This window comes from Sciurus vulgaris (assembly GCF_902686455.1).
Source record: "Sciurus vulgaris genome assembly, chromosome: X".
In the NCBI taxonomy this organism is placed as follows: domain Eukaryota; kingdom Metazoa; phylum Chordata; class Mammalia; order Rodentia; family Sciuridae; genus Sciurus; species Sciurus vulgaris.
In genome coordinates, this window is record NC_136471.1 from 44,312,752 (window position 1) to 44,334,133 (window position 21,382).

A 21,382-nucleotide genomic window follows, 5' to 3' on the forward strand; every position below is an offset into this window, starting at 1 on the left:
TGTGTTTGTTATTATCCTTGTGTTAACAGTCTAGCCTAATTAACACAGAATACTACTAAAGGATTTTTTTCCTAATGACTCCTCTACTATCTATAAAATAAATTCCAAATGACTGACCTACTTCAATCTACCTTATTTTTTTCTTCAACTACTTTGTTTCATTAACTCTGCACTTTACTAAACAGAACATTGTCCTATACACACTCCCCATTTACCTCTGGTTAGGCTGCACTGTTCCTTTCACTTAGAATATTCTTTCATTCTAACTCTTTATGTTCAAAATTCACCCAATTTTCATGACCTGCAAATGTTACCTTTTCTGATTCTGCTAGATGAAAATAATTTCTTTACTATAAATCCTGACAAGACTTTATATTCATTTAGTAGTTTATCTCACTTGTTTTTCAGTTTCCCAATGAAAATGCTTTATATGTATCTCTCTCTCTCTCTCTCTCTCTCTCTCTCTATATATATATATATAAATGGCAAAATCCTTACCTGATACATCTTTAAATAGCCTTATACACATGGCACTACATCTTTTATAGAGCAGGGACTCAAAAAATTTGTTAAATGAAAAAGAAAGATAAATTAATAAAGTATCAATTCTAAATATTCCTACTATTTTCATACTTGTATTAATAATATTTACTATCAATTTCACTCCATAAAATTCCCAAATCAGTAGAGTTGGATTTAATGTGATTTCATCCCTTGAAACATACACACAGTTGGGCTCATAGTGAAGTCATACCTGGCAGTATCCTATTTTGGGATTCCGATATGCATAAGCAGTAAGTACCCGCCTCAGAGCAGATATGCCTGTGTCACTCTGAAACGCTGGGTGCTCAGGCAGGGAACGACGCAAGTCCCGTTCAATTTCTTCAGTAGCCAAATTGCAGGTCCCTAAAGACTGTTCAACCACTTCAGCATAATAGCCAGGATTAGTAGCCATGTCATTAACAGCACCTGTGAAGATGATGGCATTCACATACAAAAAAGAGGAATATAATATAGCCGTAGTTTGCATATAGTCACATATTACCATATATATGAAGAATTACATTTTTAAATTATTTCACTACCTTGAAATTTAGCTTTATGATTAAGTGACATCTGAACACAGACACACACAAAAGAAAATGAAGAAAAAGAAAAAGCTTTATACTAGCATCTAAAATGTCAAACTAAGAGAATAACATTTTTATGAGAATTTTCCCCTTTAATATTCTTTTGACACAAGAGATAGAGATTTCCCTCAATAGGACATATCTTGCCTAATAAACTATTCTGTTCAGGCACTGGATGTGTGGATATATAGGTAAGTACACACAACTATATACCTTTCTCTTTTTGACTAGCCTGAATTCACGATGAGTAAGACTTTGTCGTAGCCATGTTTATAATTCTTTAGCTTAGGGCATAACTCCCTAAAGGGGGCATAATTAATGTCTGCTATATGAAAAAAGTTAATAGCTGTAATACCTGAGAAAAGCATCCAGAGTTCTCCTCTTAAGGCCTCTGGAATTCCTCTTACAACCAGATCTCGAGTCTTTTTGGTTCGAAACATGCTAACACCACGCCCACATTCTGAAAATAGGATGTTCCATGACTGTTCCTTCATCTTTTCTTTCAACTGTATCAGAAAAATCAAAGCAGTCAAATAGTGAGTCTTCTTTAAAATAATTTGCCCACCCTCTTCAGCATGAAACAGAACATGTATTGATATGAGAACTGGCAAAATAAAAATCAGTACTCACATAGAATTCAAACATTGAACCTTGTCATCACAAAAATCATTTAAATCCATGTGAGCAAAACACCTTTAATTCACTATTTTATAATTCTTAAACTCAAATAAAAATGGTAAAAGGATCATTCATAGGAGGTAAAGTTCTGAACCATCAGTATTCTCAAATGAACTTCATTTCGGCATAGATTATTAGAAACATGCAAATAATCCCAATATCCAAAATTTGGTTTTTATTTTAATTTTGTTATTGGTACTGGTGATTTAACCTAGAGGTATTTTACCACTAAGCTAAGTCCCCAGCCCTTTTTAATTTTCATTGTTAGACAGGGTCTTGCTCTGCTGCCAAGGTTGGCCTCAAACTTGCCATCCTCCAGTCTTAGCCTCCAAAATTGCTGGCATTACAGGTATGCACCACCATACCTGGTTTATCCGTCTTTTTTTAAATTTTTAGTTGTAGATGGACATAATATCTTATTATTATTTTTTTATTTTTTTATGTGGTGCTGAGGATCGAACCCAGTGCCTCACACATGCTAGGCAAGCACTCTACCACTGTGCTACAACCCAAGTCCTTCTTATTTTTTTTTTATTTTTGTAGCTGTAGGTGGACAGAATGCCTTTACTTTATTTGTTTATTTTTATGTGGTGCTCAGTATGGAACCCAGTACCTCACACACGCTAGCTAAGCGTTCTGCCACTGAGCTCCAGCTCCAGCTCCAGCCCTTGTTATTCTTAACAATAGTCTTTGTGTGTTGTGGAACCAAACAAGACACATAGTAGTACTTGCTGGTAAACTTTTCCAAACATCAAAAGAAGAGTTATCAGTCCTGGTACTCTCTGACCTCCTCCAAGATTCCAGTCTACAGATTTAAGTATTTTGTTTTCCTACCATTTTAGAATTAAGAGTCTCCAAATTTTGAGGGTGAAATACTGTCATTAAGGCTTCAGTGTTCACAGTTTTACTGCATTCTTTTGTACATGTTGAAGATTGCATCTCAAAATTATCTGATGGTCCTGTACAGTCAGATCCAATAGTACCCTGGAAAAGAAAGAATGTAATTGTACCAAATGCATGCTTAAAAGTTTCTGAAAGAAAAAGAATTGCTAAAGTTTCATCTGTCATTTATAAACCACAATCTATGTACATATTAAATATTAAGGCAATGTCTTAGGGAAACATTGTTTTCCTATCAAAATTAGAGATATCAAGAAACTGACTTCAGGAAAAACAAATTCAGAACCTCAGTGAACCCATTCAACAAAAGCAACAAAACACTGACAAAACATTCAAAATAAATCATTTCAGAACACCAGAAATTAGCTTGTGCCTAAATCCCAGTGGGATGGGAGGCTGAGGCAAGGAAGATTGCAAGTTCAAAGCCATTTTCAGTAACTTAGTGAGGCCCTGAGCAACTTAGCAAGACTCTGCCTCAAAATAAAACATAAAAAGGGATGGGGACATGGCTCAATGATTAAGCGTCCTTGGGTTTATCCCTAGTATTGAAAAAATAAAATAAAAATAACAACAACAAAACAAACACCAGAAATTAACCAAAGGCACAGAATGAATTGAAAAGTATCTATTCAAGAAAACCTATGAGGGCTAGGGATACTGCTCAGTGGGACAGTGCTTGCCTAACATATAAGACCCCAGTTTTTTTGAATGACTTTATTTTTAAAAATTTATTTTTTATGTGGTGCTGAATTGATCCCAGTGTCTCACAAGTTCTAGGCAAGTGCTCTACCACTGAGCCACAACCCCGGGCAAAGACCCTGGATTTGATCCCCAGTATCTCAAACAAAAACAAACAAAACAGAAAACTAAACAACCTCAGTAAGAACAGCAGTCTGTGGGGTTTTAACTTGAAGCCATTCCCATCCTCCCTCTATCCCAAACATGAAAACTGGCATTATGACAGTCAGTGAAACTTTAGGATCATCATTAAAAATGTCATCCCTATCCCATAGTACAGTCAATGTTTAGACCAAACTAGCAGCTCCCTGGAAAATCTCCACTCCCAAGGAGTTATCATTTGATTCACAGCTCTGCTCAGTGAAAAGAAAAAAAAAAGCCCTATTTCCAGGGCATTATAGAAAACAACAGCAATCTGCTTATAACGTCATAACTGCTTAGGGCAAACAAACACGTGGTTGAAGATTTAAAAGGAAGACATGGAGAACCAGATGACCACATGGAACTTAGAAATCTGTTTCAACAAATTCTTAGGGATCTAGAAGTATGCAGGGCTGTAAGCCATCCAAGGAAAGAAGCTAGTTAAGAGAAGACCCTAGTTACTCAACTTTGGCCATCTTTGAAAGCAGGAAATGAAAGCTAAGTTTGATTTGTAAAATGTCTGAAGTTTGAGTTATACCTTCACACAAAGATCTCCTTGGGAGAAAAAGATGGAAGACGTAAATAAAGGCTTAAGGCATTTAAGGAAATCTGACCCATAATTGAAAGATCACTAAATTAAACTAACTCAGAAGGTGATTCCAGGAGGGTAGGCTTAAAAACAAAAAGAACATGAAGAGAAAACAACAGCACCACTGCCAAAAACAGATAAATAGAAGATCAAAATATTTAACAGCACATAGCATACTGTAAGACTATTTTATGTTACAACAACAGGTCTGGAAAATTGTGTGTTTTTCCTAAGCCTTTTTGCTGTGCTATGTCTATAAAGGATTTGGGGCCATGAGGTAGTTACAAGTAATTTGCTTTTTCTGTTTTGTATATTCCTGTTTGAAATTTTTATAACAAACATGCATTTGTGTATTTTGAGTTTTCTTAATTTTTTAATTTTGAAATAACGAGACAAAAACAGTATAAAAAACAACAGAAAACATCCCCAATGTGACCAATTGTTGGATTTCATAAACAAGGAGTATAAAGAAGCTATTATAAACATATTCAAGGAACTAAGGAAAACAATATTAAAAATAAAAAACCCAATAAAAAGTAGACAAAAGATCTAAACAACACCTAACCAAAGGAAATATAAAGAACAAATAATCATACAAAATATGTTCACCATCACATATCAATAAGTGCAAATGTAAAAAACATTGCACACTTAATAAAACGGCTACAATAAAAAACACCAATTCAAGTGCCCTTGAGGATGTGGAAAAACAAGATTTCTTATTCATTTCTGGTGGGAATTCAAAATGATACAACTGCTTTGGAAGATGATTTGGCAGTTTTTTAAAAAAGCTAAACATAGTTTTACCATATGATCCAGCAATTGTACTCCTAGGTATGTAACCAAATGAGTTGAAAAGTTATATCCACACAAAAATAGGAGAGAGGAGGATACAGGGACCAACAACAAATGTTTATGAGGCACTTTATAAGGGAGATAAAATGTTCTAAAACTGATTTATGATGGTTATAAAACTTGGTAAATTTAGAAATCATTCAATTGTAGATTTTAAAAAGGTAAAACATACATGATATGTAAACTGCCATAATATTTTTTAAAAACTAAAGGTATCAAATGTATTTCACATCTATAGAAAACAACCCTTAATTTAACATTCAAATATATAATGAGTATTATGTTTCACACATTGTATAAGAGCTAACAGTTTAGTAGGACAGGCAGGTAATAAATTACTAAAATGCACTGTCATAATAGCTATAATAGATATGTACAAATTACAATGGCATCACAGAGGAGGAGGTAATCAACTTTTCTAGATACAGATGTGTTGATATTGTCAGAAGAATACAATGCTTGATATGGACCTTTAAGGATAAGCAAGTGTTTTCTAGGTAGATAAGGGACAAAGAGCATTGAAGTAGATGGAAGAGTATGTACAAAGATAGGTATGCACACAATGACAGAATATTTTGGGACCTAAAAGTAACTCAGAATGATTAATGGATGTGATATAAATAGAGAAGTAAGAAGAGGTAAGGCTGGATAAACAAGCAGGGATCACATCATAAATAAAATTCATGCATTTATAGCATAAAGTCAATGGTTTTAATATGTTCAGGATTGTGCAACCATCATCACAATCTTAGGTTTAGCATGATATCAGAGCCCCAACAAGAAGTCCTCTACCCCTTTGCAGTCACTCCCCATGACCTTCCCCACCTCCCCAGGTTTTAGATAACCACTAATCTTTCTGTTAATATAAATTTACCCATTCTGGACTTTTCATATAAATGGAATAATATAATATGTTGTCCTTCGTGCATTTCTTCTTTGAACTTGGCACATTTTCAAGATTCAGTAATATTATATTATGCATCAGTACTTCATTTGTTATTTTTTTTCCCCATCCCGCTGTGCTGGGGATTCAAACCCTGGTCCTTCCACATGCTAGGCAAGCACTCTCCAAGATGGGACTTCATTTGTTATTGTCAAATGATGTTCTACCATATGTCATATTTTACTCATTTATTCATCATTTGATGGACAGAGGCTTTTTGCACTTTTTTGGCAACTGTGAATAATCCTGCTAAGAACATCCATGAGCAAGTATTAGGGTGAACATTTATTTGCAGTTCTCTTGGATAGATATCTAGGAGTAAAATTACTGGGTCATATGGTACTGGGTCTACGTTCAACATTTTGAGGAATTGTTTTACTGTAGTCTAATGCAGCTGTACCATTTTGTATTCCCAACAATGTATGAAGTTTTCAATATCTTCACATCCTCCTCAACAGTTATTATCTCTTTTTAATTAGTCACTCTAATGGGTATGAAATGATACCCCATTATGATTTTGTCTTGCATTTCTCTAATGACTAATGATACTGAAAAACTTTTCATGTGTTTGTTGGTCATTCCTTTATTTTCTTTGGACAAATATCTATTCAAATCCCTTTTTCATATTTTTAGAAATTGAGTTGTTTACCTTTTACTATTGAGGTGTAAGAAATCTTTATATGTTCTGGATAGAAGTCCTTTATCAGACATATAATTTTCCAGTACTTTCTTCCATCCTGTGACCTGCCATTTTTTGTTGATGCTATCATTTGCTGCACAAAAGTCCTTATTTTTTATATATTCAAATTTACCCATTTTCTTTTGTCATATTCTTGTGGTGTGTCATCTAAGAAATAAATGCATGGGCATAAAGATTTACTTCTATGTTTACTTGAAGAGTTTTATGGTTTTAGCCCTTCCATGTAGATCTGGTCCATTTTGAGTTAATTTGTGGTATGTGGATATCCACTGTCCCAGTACTGCCTGTTGAAAAGTCTATACTAAGTGGATGTGGTAGCACACGCCTATAATCCCAGCAACTTGGAAGGTTGAGGCAGGAAGATCAAAAGTTTGAAGTTAGCCTCAGCAACGTAGCAAGGCTCTAAGCAACTTAGTGAAACAGTGTCTCAAAATAAAATAAAAAGGGCTTGGGATGTAATCAGTGGTAAAGTGCTTGTTTGGCATGTGAAAGCCATGGGTCCAATCTCCAGTACCCCACACACACATAAAAAATAAAAGATTAAAATTTTTTTTAAACATTTGATTAGAATTTTACGAAACCTGTTTATGTATCCAGGTCTTAGCATAACTCATAAAACTGTGGAACATTTTAATTGACACCTATTTAAAATCAGGACAGAGCTGAGCTTATTTTGCATAATCCCAATTACTTCTGGGAGCATTTGTTCTTTGTATCATATCTTTGATGTACTCATAGGAAATTTCTAACCTCCTTCCTGTATTCATCTTTCAATTTGTTTATTTAAATTCTTGGAAATTAAGATTTAAGTCTAATTTTTTATAAAATTTAACCAGGTTTGTTAAAATTATAAATGCATTCTTTGGTTTCAGTAAACTGGGTGTAACTATAAAATACTGGAGCTACAATTTCTTTTATTTAGAAGTAGCTCTTATTTTAAAAAGCTTTCCTTCACTAATATTTAAAATGCACTATTGATAAAGCTAGATGTATAGAGACAATATTAAAATGGGTCAATATTCCTCATCATCACTATGACAAAATCTTCAGTGAAAAAGGAACATTATGACAATTAAAAGATATTTTTCCAAGCAAACCAGTATACTGACTGGTATTTTGTACATATCATTATAAAATCTCTAAAAATGGGCAAGAGAAACAAGAAAACCTTAGAATTCTGACATATCTGGAAAGATGGAAAATATATTTTGAAACAAAATCCTTTCTTGACAACTGAGCATACTCAGTTACCAGAGGCACATAAATTTTTCAGGGAAAAATTCTATTCTCTAGGTTTTGGAGAGGCAGATAAATTAAAGGAAACAAAAACATAAGCAGAACATTGAATCTAACATAAAGACTGTATCTGAAATGAAGTAAGAGAAAATTGAGCAGTGGGAGCATGGAGAGTAAAACTACTAAGACTGATCAGATTTTATTTTTGTTTTCACATAAAACCAAGAAATATTCTGTTTACCTACTAAAAGAATAAGAGAGAAAGTTGGGGCAAGAAAAACTCCTGAGAGCGAACATAAAGATTCTGTGTCTGTAACTGAGATGATATGTATTTTTTTAATTATACTTTTTCATTGTGGCTTTTCAAAGGGAAAGTTAGTCATATCAATACTGCATTATAACTAAATTAGGATATTATTTTCAGTTTATACTCTGCAGGAAGTGGGTAAAGGCTCTATATTTCAATTCAAATAAAATAATATAACCGGCAAAGCCAATATTAAATCTTTTCTTTGAATCTTTAATTAAAATATAAATAGTTACCATTTGCTAAGCTTTATCAAATTATTAAAACATGAAGTTTCTGGGCACTGAAAAAAATTCATCTGAATTCAATCTGTCCACATTTCCATGAACATACTAAACATCAAAATCAGGCTCTTAAACACTCTTTGCCAAGAATATTTGCCTGTTATAATAGTGTGCAAGTAAACAGATATGCCACTATTTTGCTTTGGGCTAGATTATGTAAATGAGGCAGACCTGCTAGTTACAATATAAAAGATATTCAAACTGGTTTAAAATTGAGATTTCTGCAGCAATAAGAGGAAGGTCATTTTTCAATGCCTTGTTGAATTCTCCAGTGTAGTCTGAGTTGTTAAAAACCAAGTTATTTGAACACAGAAGGTATGTTTATATGAAAAACAGCAAATACAGTAGAAAGATCCAATATTTTTAAAAGTATGAGTTCCTAACAAGAATAAAGTCTTTAACCCTCACTTCTGTTTTATAATGTGACTTAGAAAATATAATTTCTCTAGATTCAGTCTTGGAAAAAAACAAACAAACAGGTAAGAATAGCGAAGGTACTACGAATTCCCTTTGAAAGAAAAGACCATATTAAACACAGTTTTCTTTCCAAAATGATTTGATTGCTATATAATTACCTCTGTACTAATATACTGAGTTGAAGCTGCCCCACACTTGAGCCTGAGTTTTGCCACCAGTTGCTCAAAGTCTTTAACTTCACTGAACCGAAATGCTGTTTTTCCTTTGATGCTAATGATGACAGATTTGCTGGAATCGTCTGTCTTATCTATTGCTAAGACCTGGGGGCGGATGAAAAGACAAATAAGTGATTCACATTCTCCCTTTTCGCTGACAACTTCAGGTAAAATGCATTTGGCTTACTCTTTTGTGGCTAAAAGTTTTAGTTCATCATACAACCTGCTAAGAAACAGATTTTATTCAATCACTGGCACCACAAAAAAAGAAAGAAAAAAAGAGACTGGATACCAGTTACACAAATGATATAACTAACCTCAGTGCAAGTTAATTCATTCTTAAGGAAAAGGTTCAAATAACGTGAGGCCTTTAAATTTGACAATACAAATGAAAATTATTCAGTATTTGACACTGAAAATTTATTTCTGACTTACACAAAAGCCATCAACTCTATTCTTTCTGAGCAAGTACTTCAAATGTGACATTCTAAAGTTTGATATGTATGTCTTAAATGTCTAAATGATCGAGCCCATTTTGTGGTTTAAAATTTTTTTTCTATTTTTACTTTCAGTAAGAACGATCAGGCTTTACTTTGAGAATATCTCAAAAGCTAGTACTTTTATCCTGAAGACTAATACTGAACATAGAAAATGATTATTTTAAATTACTAAAAGGTTATAGCATATTGAGTTTCTATTAATTTATGTTATTACATGACATTTTACAAACTAAAAATGGATCTGTAACCAAATTTCCATTACCTCTCGTAAAGGAATGATTACACTACATAGATTGCCATCCTGGCTAGCAAAGCAGATATAGTTTTCTGAGATGCACATTTTTCCATGAGTATTGAAGTGGCCAAATGGTACCCATAACAAACATTCATGTACTTCTTTCAAAGTTTCCTCTTTGGGCAGCCTAAAAAAGGCATTAAATTGCTCACTGTGGGCTCGGTTTTCCAAACCTCTGTAAAAAAGAAACAAGAGGAAGTATGGCTCAAATGATGATTCTAAAGTGTATGACATGCCTATATTGATTAACTTAAATACATTGTAACGCAGAACAATTAGCCAGGTGCAGCAGTGCATGCCTATAATCCCAGCAAATTGGGAGTCCTAGGCAGGAGAATCACAAGTTCAAGGTTAGCCTCAGAAACTTAGTAATAAGACCCTAAGCAAATTAGTGACACCCTGTCTCAAAAAAGAAGAATTTAAAAGGGCTGGGGATTTAGCTCAGTGGTAAAGCACCCCTGGGTTCATTCCCCACTACCAAAAGTAAAATAAAATAAAGCAGATTAATACTAAATGCTGTGTTCATCAATGAATTCTGAAATGAAAAAAATATATATAATGGTTCCTGAGAAATGCATTTCACTCTTTTTGTTTTACAATTATTTTATTAGTAAATTAAAATGTGCAAAAGTTAGGGATGAAACAGGTCTTCAACTATTATGGAGTGATTTGCTGGATGACTACTATCATATTATTATATATTCATAATATGTAACTTGGCTAAAAGCATTCTCGGCAGACAATAATTTACATATTTGGTAATCAGAAAATCAAGAGTTACCCATTTCAAAGAAAAGAAAATAAATTTATGGCATAAAAATTTAGAGAGGAAGAACAGTCCATAAGAGAGTACTAAAATTAATTGAAATGAAAACTAATGTGAATGTTTTAAAATATCCAAAATAGAGGCAGGCTAAAACATTGTTTGCATAGTGCTGTATATGAGTCAATATACATGGTATAGGAGTCAATAAATAGAGATGACTTGTCGACTAATACATAAATATGTAAATAAAAAAGCAATTGCTTTAAATAGTGTAATTTTCCTAGTGGCACTAAATACTTGTGCTAAGCAGTAAGGTCATCTGGGGCAACAAATAAATTATGAAAGTTCTAATTCAAATCCAACAAAGTTAAAACTACATTCATCCTTCCATATATACTATTTGAATGTGGCACTTCAACATGTCTTCAAAATAACCCTAATAAACATGACCAGAGACTATGTTAATTTTCACCCTACTTAAATTGTAGTTGGATGGGTTATTTCACTATTATTTAAAAGAATGACTGTGGTCCATTTATATGAACAGAAATGTGTCCATGACATATTATAGTAAGAGGGAAAAAGTGGGTCATGTTCAGTCCCATTCATGTTTTTTTACAAGTTTTTTTAAAAATTCATGCATTTAAGGACTGGATAGACACACACTAAGCTAAACTAGTATTATTATGCTTCTGCATTGTTAAAATTATAGAAGTGGGCACTGGTGATGTAGCTCAGTGGTAGAGGTCTTGCCTAGTATATGTGAGGCCCTGGGTTCGATTCCCAGAATCACAAAAATAAAATAATTAATTATAGAATTAATACATATTTGTAAAACCAATAAGCAGGGTCAGTAGAGACAATTTGTTTTAGAAAAAGTGATTTGGAGACTCTAGCTAGCAGTTAATGTTCTTTTCAACTTTCTAGAAAAGAAGATTTAGATATATATGATTTTCAATGGGTTCATAAAAATACACAGACATAATGGATTTTACTATATCTCATTTAAATACAAACTGGTAATGAATAACAATAATTATTTTATAGGATGTTTCAAGGGAAACAAAATGGCTAAATATATTATTTATAGCAGTCAATCAAGAACAAACAACAAAAGCAAATGCCCAAGTAAATTATAACATGAAAAGAACTCTTAATCCTATAGAGTACTATTTATAAATCATGCACACTGAGATCGAATTTTGGCAATGAGGTATAAAAAATTCACCTCTAATCTAATTTCCAGAAAGGCAAGCAGGCTTACAAAGAAATCCTTATGCATCTGGACTTCAGTAATGGTTTACAAACATTCAAGAGAAACAACTGTACCTGATTAGGGATATTCTGATCTATCCACATGACTTTGGCTTAAGTTCCTCTTATACTTTCCCATTCAGATTACCCTCATCTTCCTTTCCAGAAACTGGTTTCGCTAGCTATTTCTGGAAACTCCTCTTTCCTCCTACCCCTTTGGCAAGCACCTTCCAATCAACTGTTTGAGTATTGAGCAGGATGAAAGGGCTCTAGTTTCAACAAACTGAATCTAGTGGTAAACAGCTATAAATTAGATACTTCTGATCCAGGCACTAATAATGATTATTATTTAGTTTTATATATTATAAAGTACTTTCAAAAATGTTTCACTCATTTCTAATAAGTGCCCTCTGAGGTAGAAAAGACAGATGAGGAAACAGATCCTGAGAGTATGACTTATCTAAGGATTGCTCTATATTTATACTAAATCCTATGTACCACTAGCTCCATTAACTTGCCTCTTTATTTCAAAAAAATCATGCTATCTGGCTGAATGGGGTGGCACACATCTGCACTCCTGACTACTTGGAAAGCTGAGGCAGGAAGGTTGCAGGGTAGAGGCCAAGCTAGACAAGTTAGTGAGACCCTCTCTCAAAAGAAGAATTTTAAAAAGGGCTGAGGATGTAGTTCAGTGGTAGAAGGCTTGTCTACCATGCCCTGGGTTCAATTCCAGTACTATGAAAAATATTATGCTGTCAATAAATCATTTAAAAAAAATAAACAGTAAATTTAACAACCAACTTCAGACCTGAAATTATCTAAACTCCTCATAGGGAAATTTGGAGTTGGACTAATTATACACACAAAAATTTCTACATTGCTAAACCAGTCCAGAAAAATTCTAAATTTCAAAAAATAATTTTCAAACTAAATTATATTATTTATTGGGATTAAACTTCATAGAATGGAATATGTGAAAATGCATATGTATAAACTCACACAAAAACATATCCACGATCAACTCCACATCTAAACTATAACAGAATAGTCAACTTTTAATGCTAATCAATGCTATTATTCTTACAGTCAAACAATATTTTAAGAAGAAAATATTAAGCCTTGAGTACCTTTTGGTAATTTGTAGAGGATTATCAAGGATTGGGTCATTATCAAATGTTTCCTTATCAAAAAGTCTCTTTATGGCATAGTTTGCCAGTTGTTCCATAAGAAGATATGTTTGGTTAATGTGCAAAAACATTGAAAAGTAGTGATTCTCCCCTTGAGAACACACATGAATACTCTCTGTCAGTATGACATTTGAAGTCTTTTCAAGTTTTGAGACTGCATCCCAGGAGATAATGAGTTTTACTGCAAATAAGAGTTGTAAGAAGGCATGATTATATTCTCAATATTGACTTGTGCTCATAAATCAGGTCTTTTCAAATAATAACCACTTGAAAAATGATATGAACAGTTAAAATATTTGAGTTCAAGATTAGTTAAAAATTTGAAGCATCTTCATGAATATGCAATAATTGGTGATTCTAGTAACAGATAATTTTAAAGAATTAAAATGATTCTGATTTGATATTTCAATGTTTCTTTATATAATCACCTACTTATATAACCCCTGACATAAAAGTGGTACATATGCTATACACAGTATGCTGATCTTTATTTGGGGCTATAAGGTGAGGGGTGGGTCATTAAGTATAATGGCTACTAGATTCATATTGTATGTTTAAAAGATGAAATGAAGCAATCGGGTAGTTTATAACAAGGGAACAAAAATAGTTATATGCCAGATTAGCATCATCATTTAATATTCATTCACTTCTCACAACATACAAGGCTTTCTATACATACTTCTAAAAGATTCCTATGTTAAGCAACCAGTCCTATAAAGATTCTCTCTCTAGATGAAGAGAACTTTTTGATGTATAGTTTAATAACCTTTAATGTTAATCTCATTACTTTTTATACAACCTAATACCACCACAGAGTTAATAGGTCAGCCAGATGAATTCAAAACCACAATAAGCAACAGAAACCACTTACTTTCTGATCCCAACAAAAAAGAATAGAAGCTCAGAAAATTTGTACTAAGATAGAGCCAGCCCTGACAAGGAACCCGTCCTTTCCAATAACTGCATGAATAATAGGTCACTAATTTCTCCTGCTCTGGTAAACCAAAAGATTTTTCAAATTTCAAAAGGGCTTCTCGAAATTTCTCAGGATCATCTTCTTTTGCAAAAGAATGTTTTCCCTCTTCAGCAATTAATCCCTAGAGGAAACAAAATATTTTCTTAAAAATCCATCATCGTGTACAAAAATAAACTTTATATGTTTGATTGAATGAAACTGTACATATCTATACAGGTAGCTACATATGTTATATGTTTATATGTATATATATATATATTCTCTTAGGACAGAAGTAAGCAGAATTTTTTAAAGTTTTGTACTAGGTTTTTTTCTAATACCTCACAAGAAGCTACCATCAATATAGGTACACATGTTTTCTTTTGAATGAACAAAGAGTTTATTCAAACTCTAAATTCAAGAGATTGAAATGAAAATATCACAAAGAATACTTACAAGGGCACTAAAGACAAACCATTGGCTTCATTTATATTTTCTCTCTCTTTTCTGGTGGTGTTGGGGATGGAATCCAGGGCCTCATACTTACTTGGCTGGCAAGCACTCTACCACTGAGGTACACCTCCAGCTCAACTTTAGTTTTCCTAAGCATTATTCTGGCATTCATATATATGGTTCTACCAATCCTGAAAAGTGCCAGTAAAAGAATGACCTTCCACATAACCTCTGTCCTCATAAAGGATGGTCAAATATTTTAGTATTCCTTTTACAAAATGTGTCTATACCACTTACTCGTATCTTTCCTTGTACAAAATTAGTAATATCTTCATTTGAATCAAACACAGATAAGGTCTTCATGATATTTTGTTCCAACCAATCCCAATGCTTGGTTATTTCTTCTCTGTTGGCTCCTGATTAATAACATAAGAGAATATGACTCAAGGAAAACACCACAACAAAATGGCTCTTGATATTTACAAGCTTACTTTAAAAACAAAGTACCCTCTCACTTTCAGAAATGATAGTGATAAATGAATAAAGGTATTATAGTAATTCTATTTCCTCTTTATATGTGGGCATGAACAGTATTTCTCATTACAAATAGAATAAAATATATATTGAAAAGGGAGAAATTAATTATAGCTCATGAAAAAAGATAAAATTCTGAAAACAGTGGAGCAGTACCTATTGCTTAGAGAGTAACCATTATCTCTTGAGAGACATGTAAAATACCAGAAAATACACATACCTAATTTCATACTTGATCTTCAAATACTACAACTAGCATTATGTCTCCAATCTGTATGGCTGAAAATAGCATGCATATAATGATCCTAGGCATGCCATGTAAATGTAGATTTCGTCTGTGGCCACTCAACTTATGAAACCTCTGTTCAACTGAATATGTCGACCCCATATGTTAAATGACCTAGTAAACTTACAGCAATTTCATGAAGGAGGTTAGAAAACCTAAAGCAATGTTAAATCCATGTTACTTACTGAATCAGTGTTAGGTGGCTTTTTGAGAATCAGATTAAATATTAGCTATAGGTTGCTTTAGCAATATCAATCAGTCCCCTCTTACCCCAATATACCATTAAGGTCTTCCCAGAATTGTGGATTATACAAATCTCATTCAAAAGAAGTATCTTGACCTTTTAGAATATTATTTTTTGTTCCAGGGATTGAACCCAGGGTGCTTTACCACTGAACCACATCCCTGGCCCTTTTTATTTTGAAACAGGGCCTCGCTAAGTTGCTGAGGCTGGCCTCAAACTTGTGATCCTCCTGTCTCAACCTCCTGTATCACTGGGATTATGGACGTGCCCCCACACCCAGCTAGAAAATTTTATGATAAATGGACACTGACATATTAAAACAGTTACTGACACTGCAAAATTGTTTATTTTCTAAAATTCAGTTAGAATTTTATTCATGTTACTGAAGTCAGCATACCAAGAATAACAGCTTTTGAAATGAAACCGAGAACAATAGCTTTTTGAAATAAGAGCTATGAGAAAATTTTAAAGCCTTTATTTTGGTGCTTTATGTATATAAAAGCTCACTCACAGGTATATTTTTGCATCAGTTCAATTTGGTAGATAATGTTATATAATCATCTTTTATTTTTTAAATAGAAAGGACATTTGCTTCTAAATAATTTCAATCAATCAGATTTAGAGTTGAGGTTACAGAATTTTTGTAATGTTCTCTTCATTTAGTTCAAGTGTCATTCAATTTAAAAGAACCAGGAGAAAAGATTCATCAGCAACAAAAACTTAATTATATGTTATATGTTCATACATATGACATGTCTAGAAATTCATATGCTTTTGGTTTAAGTATATCTACCTTAGAAAAGAGGGGTAGAAGAGAGAAAGAAAAAGACAGTACTTCAACATAAAAAGGCCAGAAATCTAGAAATCTGAGATTCTAATTTGGATCAATATTACAATAGCATCACAAAACAAGAATAAACTGTCTTTGTTTTTAAAAAAACTTATTTTGACTTGGTTTATTGAAAAGAATTATCCTAATTACTTCCCTATCCACAATATATACATGGAAACATCTGAACTACCCCACTATGAAAGAATATGTAGCAGTAAAGAATATTCACATTTTGAGGATATGAGGTCTTTTGTGAGAAAGTAGGTGTATGAATAAAAAAAAAAGGTTCAATTTTTCAGTAATACACTTTTTTATGGGACAAGCTTTAACTTTTGGGCCCACAGCTAACTTCACATTTTCCTCATCTGAGATATTAGAAATGAAAATACATGAAATAAATAGTTCATGGGGAAGGTTGCATCTTCCCAGCAGTTGGGTAAAGCAGAAATAAGTTGAAAAAAGGAATGATATAGCAGTAGCACTGACCAAAATCTGCTCAGAATCAGCACTGCTGGATACTTCTAGTCTCTTATATCGCTGAATTTTTTTTTCTTTTTGCAGTTCTGGGGATTAATATCACTAGATTTTTAAATTCCCAATATTCAGTTATCCTTATAAATAAACAGAGATTTTGATACTCTTCCAAAGTAGGTTTGCATATTTAACTAATTTCTAAATCTCAAAAAAATTGAGGAGTATAAATAAATTTGAACATTCAGTTTCTAAATATCCTTATTCAATTTCAGTAACATGTTTTAAAAATCATACTCACCACATGCAATTGACAAGTAAACTTGAGAATCTGGTGTCTGGTGTAAGATGCGAAATGGAGCTACTTTTGCAGTAGAATCCAAGACTGAATCAAGAGTCCCAACCAGAAGTCCTGTTGTAATAGAAAGATTGTTGAAACTGAATTTTGCATGAGATAAATAAAATCAATACCACTTCATGTGACAAAACTAAGGAATTTGTTTTTCAATTTTTCTAGCCCAAAGAGCCCTTAGAGAATTTTTTTAAAAACAAAAATATATTTGGGATGAAAAATTATCATGTGCTAATGCAAGTAGTGTTTGAGAAAAATATCTTTCAATTAAAGAGTTAGTTAGGTTCAATTGTTCAAATCTCAGAATGTATCTGCAACATTTATATATACCTCTTCCATAAGGTTGTTTGTATAATAGGTAAGAATATAAAATCTAGCACCACAGACTACCTGTATATGAATCCTGCCTCTGTCACTTACTTGTGTCCACTTGAGCATCTGAATTTATCCACATTTATAAAATACAGAGGGCAAAACAACCTACCACAAAGGGTTGCTGTAAAGATTAAGTGAGTTATTACATATAAAGCACTTAGGACAATGTTTAGCACACAGCAAAACACTCAATATTAGTTAAATGTATTATTATTTTTAAGAAAATCTTAAATAATTAAATAAGATGAAACGTTGATTAGTAAGAATGCTTTAGTGAAGGGATCTTCTTTTTAACAATTTGTAATTCCTCAATTTGGAATTCAAGGCTCTTGCTCAATTAGTCCCACTTTAATTATCTAATTATATTTCCTATTACTTCCTAGAAAAAAGTCGATATTTTCTTAAACTAACAGCTAATTTTTCCCTTAGGGTGTTTGCTATGCAATTACATTTTTACTGAGTAATACTAACAGAATTCTTCTAGAAAAGTCCAGTTAATCCAAATTCTATGTTCTCTTTAAGACATACGTCCCACAAGAAATCATCATTGGTAACCCCAAGCAATAATGCTTTCCCTTTTCTCTGAATACTTATAACACTTAAGTTCCACATTATACAACCTGGCATTTGGTAATTAGGTGGTTATTACAACAACTTTCTAAGTGTTTCATGTATAATATTTGTGTCTCCTTATCTAGATTATTAGGTCTGGGGACAATAACAAAGTTTTCCACCTCTGTGTCTGTATCCTTTTGAACATATGCTGGGCACAATAAGGATGTAGTTTGTTCATTTAACTTTATCAATGGGATGATTGTGATATATAAGCCTACTTTCTTTCTCTGAAGCTTTGATTGGTTGGATTTTGGTTTTGCTCCATGAGGTACTTCTCTTCAATTTAGCATACAGATTTTTTGAGAAAAAAAATATAATTCAGGCTTTGGGCTCTTTTCCCACTTAAAAAGAGTTAAGAATTTAAATGAGAATATATGTAGGTTGGCAGATATGAGGTTGGAAATTATTATAAGCAAAGAGGGAAGTAAATTGGAGAATTAGAAGGTAAACTAAGAGATAAAGGGAAATTTAGCTCAGCTGAAAAAAGCAAAGAGAGTAGGTGCAGAATCAGGTAAAATGAAACAGGTCACAAATGTAGCATACTATGAGTTAGCAGTCTGACAGACGGTTTTGAGAATGGGCACAAAGTATCAAGAAAGAAAATGCTGGCAATGGCAACATATAGATTATAGAGGAAAGAAGTTATGTGATATGATAGAAAGTCAGGGTATGGGCTATAGATGTAGTTCAATTCTATAGCCCTGGCCCAGCATACAGAAGGTCCTAGATCGAATCCTCAACAATGCAAAAAGAAAGTTAGAATATGAACTGAAAATTTTGTTTATAAAACAGAAATCAGAATACCCAAACAGATAATATAGACCAGGAGGATTTGAGGAAGACAGAATAGGAATGAGGAGGTGGAACAGAGGAAATGATATTTCAATAAATAATGAGAAAATTATTGGAGGATTTGGGGATAAAAGAAAAACTATCACTTTCAGTGATTAAGCAGTGAGTGTGAGAAACTGGAGATTTGATCAAGGATAAAAATAAGAGGGACTAAACATATACAGACAGTGTCCTATGACCTCAGAGTTTGAAATTATTTAAGAAATGGAGAAAAGGAGCATGTTCTCAATGTGAAGACAAGAGAATGAAAACATTCAAAAGAAAGATGAGTGATAGGATTGCTCACTGTCAGGCACCTATCATCCGCCATTTGCCTGCCTCTCGCCTGTCCATCGCCTGCCTTACACCTATCCATCACCCAACGAACGAGGCTCACCTCCCAATTGTCCAACAACAGTCAGCAAACTGATCGCAAACCGCCAGTGGAGAACCAGCTGCCTGCTGTTACCTGGAAGTTCACTGTTAACAGTACCTGCAGGTTTGATTACACGTGGCTGCTGCCATTTTGAGACAACAACCAGGCCCCGTAGGACCCCTGGCCGGACTGACTGAGCCCTGTCTCCAGGATCCCTCAGCCTAACCGATCACTCCCTGCCTCTGGGGCCCTCACATCAACTGACTGCTCCCTGCCGCCAGGACCCCCAGACCAACTGAATGCGCCCTATCACCGGGACCCCAGACCAACTGATTGCAACCGGCCTCCAGGATCCCACAACCACACCAAACACACCCGACCTGCAGGATCCCTGCCTGTCAAACCACATTCCGCATCCAGGACCTCCTGCTGACCACGGCCACACCCCAAGCTGCAGCTCCCCATTTGCCAACACATGTCGAAGCCAGAGAGGCCATTTTGGATAATCCTGGAAGCCATAGCTCTGATCTTTAGGTGGGGCAAAACCCATCCTGAGATGCCTGCTGGAGGCTTGAAGCTCATTGGCAGGTACCTCTCATGCATCAGGCTACTGAACTCTCGAAGGTTTCATTACTATATGACTGTTATACTGTAGATTTTCTTTTTTCTCCTTATTGAAAAAGTTTAAGTTTTTATTTCTTTACTTTTCTTGCTCTTTTCCTTTTGTTTACCTGTTCCCTCAGAGTCTCTTTCTCCATTTTTTGCATGCTAACATTCAATTTCTTTTGATTACACTCTCACCCTATTATCTAGAACTTCTGTATATTCTTTTCTTATCCAATTAACAGCCACATTCTACATCCCTCTGCATCCTCTTTGTCCTCCATTTGAAACTGCAGACCTTATTGCAAATCTGTTTGTTTTACTGAAGATAATATTTGAACTCATTCTGTTTATTATGACAATTTTGTTATTGTCCTCATAGGGGCTATTTGGTCTAGGATTGCGTAGTGCCTGAATTGGGCACTGCTAATATTGATCTCCCCTTAAAGAAAGGGTTTTGGGAAACTATAGGGCCACTATAAGCCTATAGGGGGAAATCTGCAATATCCCATATCTGCACTGCTAGAGGGGAAGATACATGAACAACATGAAAAAACAAGGGAAGAAAATGATCCAAACAAATCTAGATTCTATAGTAATAGAATCCAATGACAGTATGTTAGAAGAAATGTCAGAAAAGGACTTCAGATTATACATGATTAAGATGATTCGTGAAGAAAGGATGAGATAAGAGAGCAAATGCAGGCAATGAATGATAATACCAATAAGCTGAAAGAGCACCTGCAGGAAGCAAAAGATCATTTCAACAAAGAGATAGAGATTCTCAAAAAATACCAAATGGAAATCCTTGAAATGAAGGAAACAATAAACCAAATAAAAAACTCAATGGAAAGCATCACCAACAGACTAGACCACTTGGAAGACAGAACCCCAGACAATGAAGACAAAATATTGAATCTTGAAAATAAAGTTGCCCAAACAGAGAAGATGGTAAGAAATCATGAACAGAATCTCCAAGAACTATGGGACATCATGAAAAGACCAACTTTAAGAATTACTGGGATTGAGGAAGGCACAGAGATACAAACCAAAGGAATGAACAATCTATTCAATGAAATAATACCAGAAAATTTCCCAAACCTGAAGAATGAAATGGAAAATCAAATACAAGAGGTTTACAGAACACCAAATGCACAAAATCACAACAGGTCCACACCAAGGCATATTATAATGAAAATGCCTAACATTCAAAATAAAGATAGGATTTTGAAGGCCACGAGAGAAAAGCATCAGATTACATGTAGGGGGAGACCAATACAGATAGCAGCAGACTTCTCAACCCAGAGTCTAAAAGCTAGA

The 21,382-nt window shown here is 33.9% G+C and overlaps 1 protein-coding gene across 2 annotated transcripts in view; it reads right to left on the bottom strand.

Moving 5' to 3' along the window:
- TBC1D8B (TBC1 domain family member 8B) overlaps positions 1-21,382 on the bottom strand; it is a 63,195-nt gene that overhangs the window by 26,364 nt on the left and 15,449 nt on the right. For both annotated transcript variants that reach the window (XM_079124954.1, XM_079124955.1), the window contains exons 2-10: positions 17,212-17,322; positions 14,841-14,959; positions 14,007-14,232; positions 13,076-13,316; positions 9,896-10,103; positions 9,077-9,238; positions 2,643-2,792; positions 1,486-1,636; positions 755-969 (exon numbers count right to left, since the gene is read on the bottom strand). In XM_079124954.1, coding sequence (XP_078981080.1) covers positions 755-969; positions 1,486-1,636; positions 2,643-2,792; positions 9,077-9,238; positions 9,896-10,103; positions 13,076-13,316; positions 14,007-14,232; positions 14,841-14,959; positions 17,212-17,322 — 1,583 coding nt within the window. The remainder of the gene's footprint in view (positions 1-754; positions 970-1,485; positions 1,637-2,642; positions 2,793-9,076; positions 9,239-9,895; positions 10,104-13,075; positions 13,317-14,006; positions 14,233-14,840; positions 14,960-17,211; positions 17,323-21,382) is intronic.